This window comes from Leptosomus discolor, chromosome 2, assembly GCF_034619465.1.
Source record: "Leptosomus discolor isolate bLepDis1 chromosome 2, bLepDis1.hap2, whole genome shotgun sequence".
In the NCBI taxonomy this organism is placed as follows: domain Eukaryota; kingdom Metazoa; phylum Chordata; class Aves; order Leptosomiformes; family Leptosomidae; genus Leptosomus; species Leptosomus discolor.
This window is the reverse complement of record NC_141392.1, coordinates 52407198-52409072: the sequence shown is the minus strand read 5'-3', so window position 1 is coordinate 52409072 and position 1875 is coordinate 52407198. Positions and strand designations below refer to the sequence as shown.

Below are 1875 nucleotides of genomic sequence, written 5' to 3'. Positions count from 1 at the left end.
ACTTAAAGTGGTAAAAAATTACTGTCTCAAAACAATTTCGCCTTCCCTCCACCTCTGTACTTGGAGGGAATACAATGCTGAGTAACTACATACTATTTTTACTTATTTAAAGCCTTTATTGGAAAAGTGATGTTGGTATCAATTTCTTTCTTTCTTTTTTTTTTTTTTTAAAACCAAAAGACTTATGAGCCAAATTCACTTGAAATACATACGTTTAACTTAAAATTAATGTCAGAAGGTACAACGGGAGCTGAATAGACCTGTCTGGGAACAATCTAGGGCTCTAACAAGAACCACCAATGCTGTCTGTGACCAGTATATCATTAAACTTTTCAATGCGATGGAGACATTGCTTGTTCAAGAGATCTTTGATAGCTCTTTATCTGTAGTTTAGCATTCATACGCTGAACCCCATAGAGAAAAAAGCTCAGGATTTCTGCTAGCACGATGGGCATAGCAATATTTAACATTGCCAAGAGTAGTTCCAGTTGGGTTTCAGCTAGCTGGTACATCAAAGCTGGTTTTCCTTTTGCTAAGGCTTTCAGATATGAGCAGAAATTGAGGGTCCACAAAACAGAAAGAAAGGGGGAGGGGAGGAGCACACAATGCTCACAGTATATTTTTATACATATTTACAGAAGGAAGAGCTGTGCTATCCAAACTTGAGCTTTCCCCATGGATGAGTCAAACATAACGTTTCATCCCAGCGAAGGCACAGAGAACATCTCAATGCACAGAAACATTTCTACACAGGAAAGGGTCTGGGAGATATTGACCCCACTTTGGGTAATTATGATCATCTCCTTCCTGGGTTTTTGTGAAAATGGAATTGTCCTCTGGTGCCTCTGCTTCCAGATCAAAAGAAACCCATTCACTGCGTACATCACACACCTGTCCATTGCTGATATCTCCTTACTGCTTTGTACATTTGTTCTGTCAATTGAGTACATTGCCGGTTTTGGATTCGCATACGGTTTTCACTATTATATAACCACCACACTATCTATTGTCTTCCTTCTTGGATATAATACTGGTCTCTATCTCCTGACAGCCATCAGTATTGAGAGGTGTCTGTCTATTGTTTACCCCATCTGGTACCGATGCCACCGGTCACAGCACCAATCAGCAATTGTGTGTGCAATTCTGTGGACTCTGTCTTTCCTGATGACAGTAGCCGAATACTTAACATGCAAAGATGATGCAACGAAGGAACAATTCGATGATGGCAACCACTGTCAAGCACTGCTCATCTTCACGTGGATCCTGACTTTCATGATCTTCATTCCTCTAATGATTCTGTCCAGCTTGATCCTGGTTATCAGGATTCACCGTAATTCCCTGAGACCTCATTCGTCAAAGCTCTACATCATCATTGTGGCCACAGTCATTGTTTTCCTCATCTTTGCCATGCCTATGAGGCTGTTGTATCTTCTGAATTACCACCACTGGTCGTCTTTGCTCAGCCAGCAGAACCATGTCACCGTTGTTCTCTCCACCATTAACAGTAGCATCAACCCCCTTGTTTACTTCTTCGTAGGAAGCAGCAAGAAGAAGAGGTTCAAGGAAAGCCTCAAAGTGGTTCTTAGTAGAGCACTCGCTGATGGGTTGCGTCCGAGAAGCCAGGAAGTTGGCATGAGTTTGGATATAGCTGAAACAATTTTCTAAAGCTTAGGGGGAAGCTCTAGGGGCAAATAATTGGACTTGGAAGGTTTAATAAACCACCGCAAAACTAAAAGTATTTTTCTTCCATAGAATTTAAAAAGCAGTGGTGAAATGGTACTGTTATCTTTGGTGGTTGAGCAATGGAAAAATGTGGACTAGAATAAACATTACTTTTATTTGTATTTTCTTAATTATTCAAACACATGCTACATC

General features: G+C 40.6%; 1 protein-coding gene across 1 annotated transcript; it reads left to right on the top strand.

Moving 5' to 3' along the window:
- Positions 1-675: 675 nt before the first annotated feature.
- Positions 676-1665, top strand: MAS1 (MAS1 proto-oncogene, G protein-coupled receptor). The gene has a single exon (XM_009948715.2). It carries the CDS (start codon positions 676-678, stop codon positions 1663-1665), a length of 990 nt encoding a protein of 329 aa, XP_009947017.1.
- Positions 1666-1875: the final 210 nt, after the last annotated feature.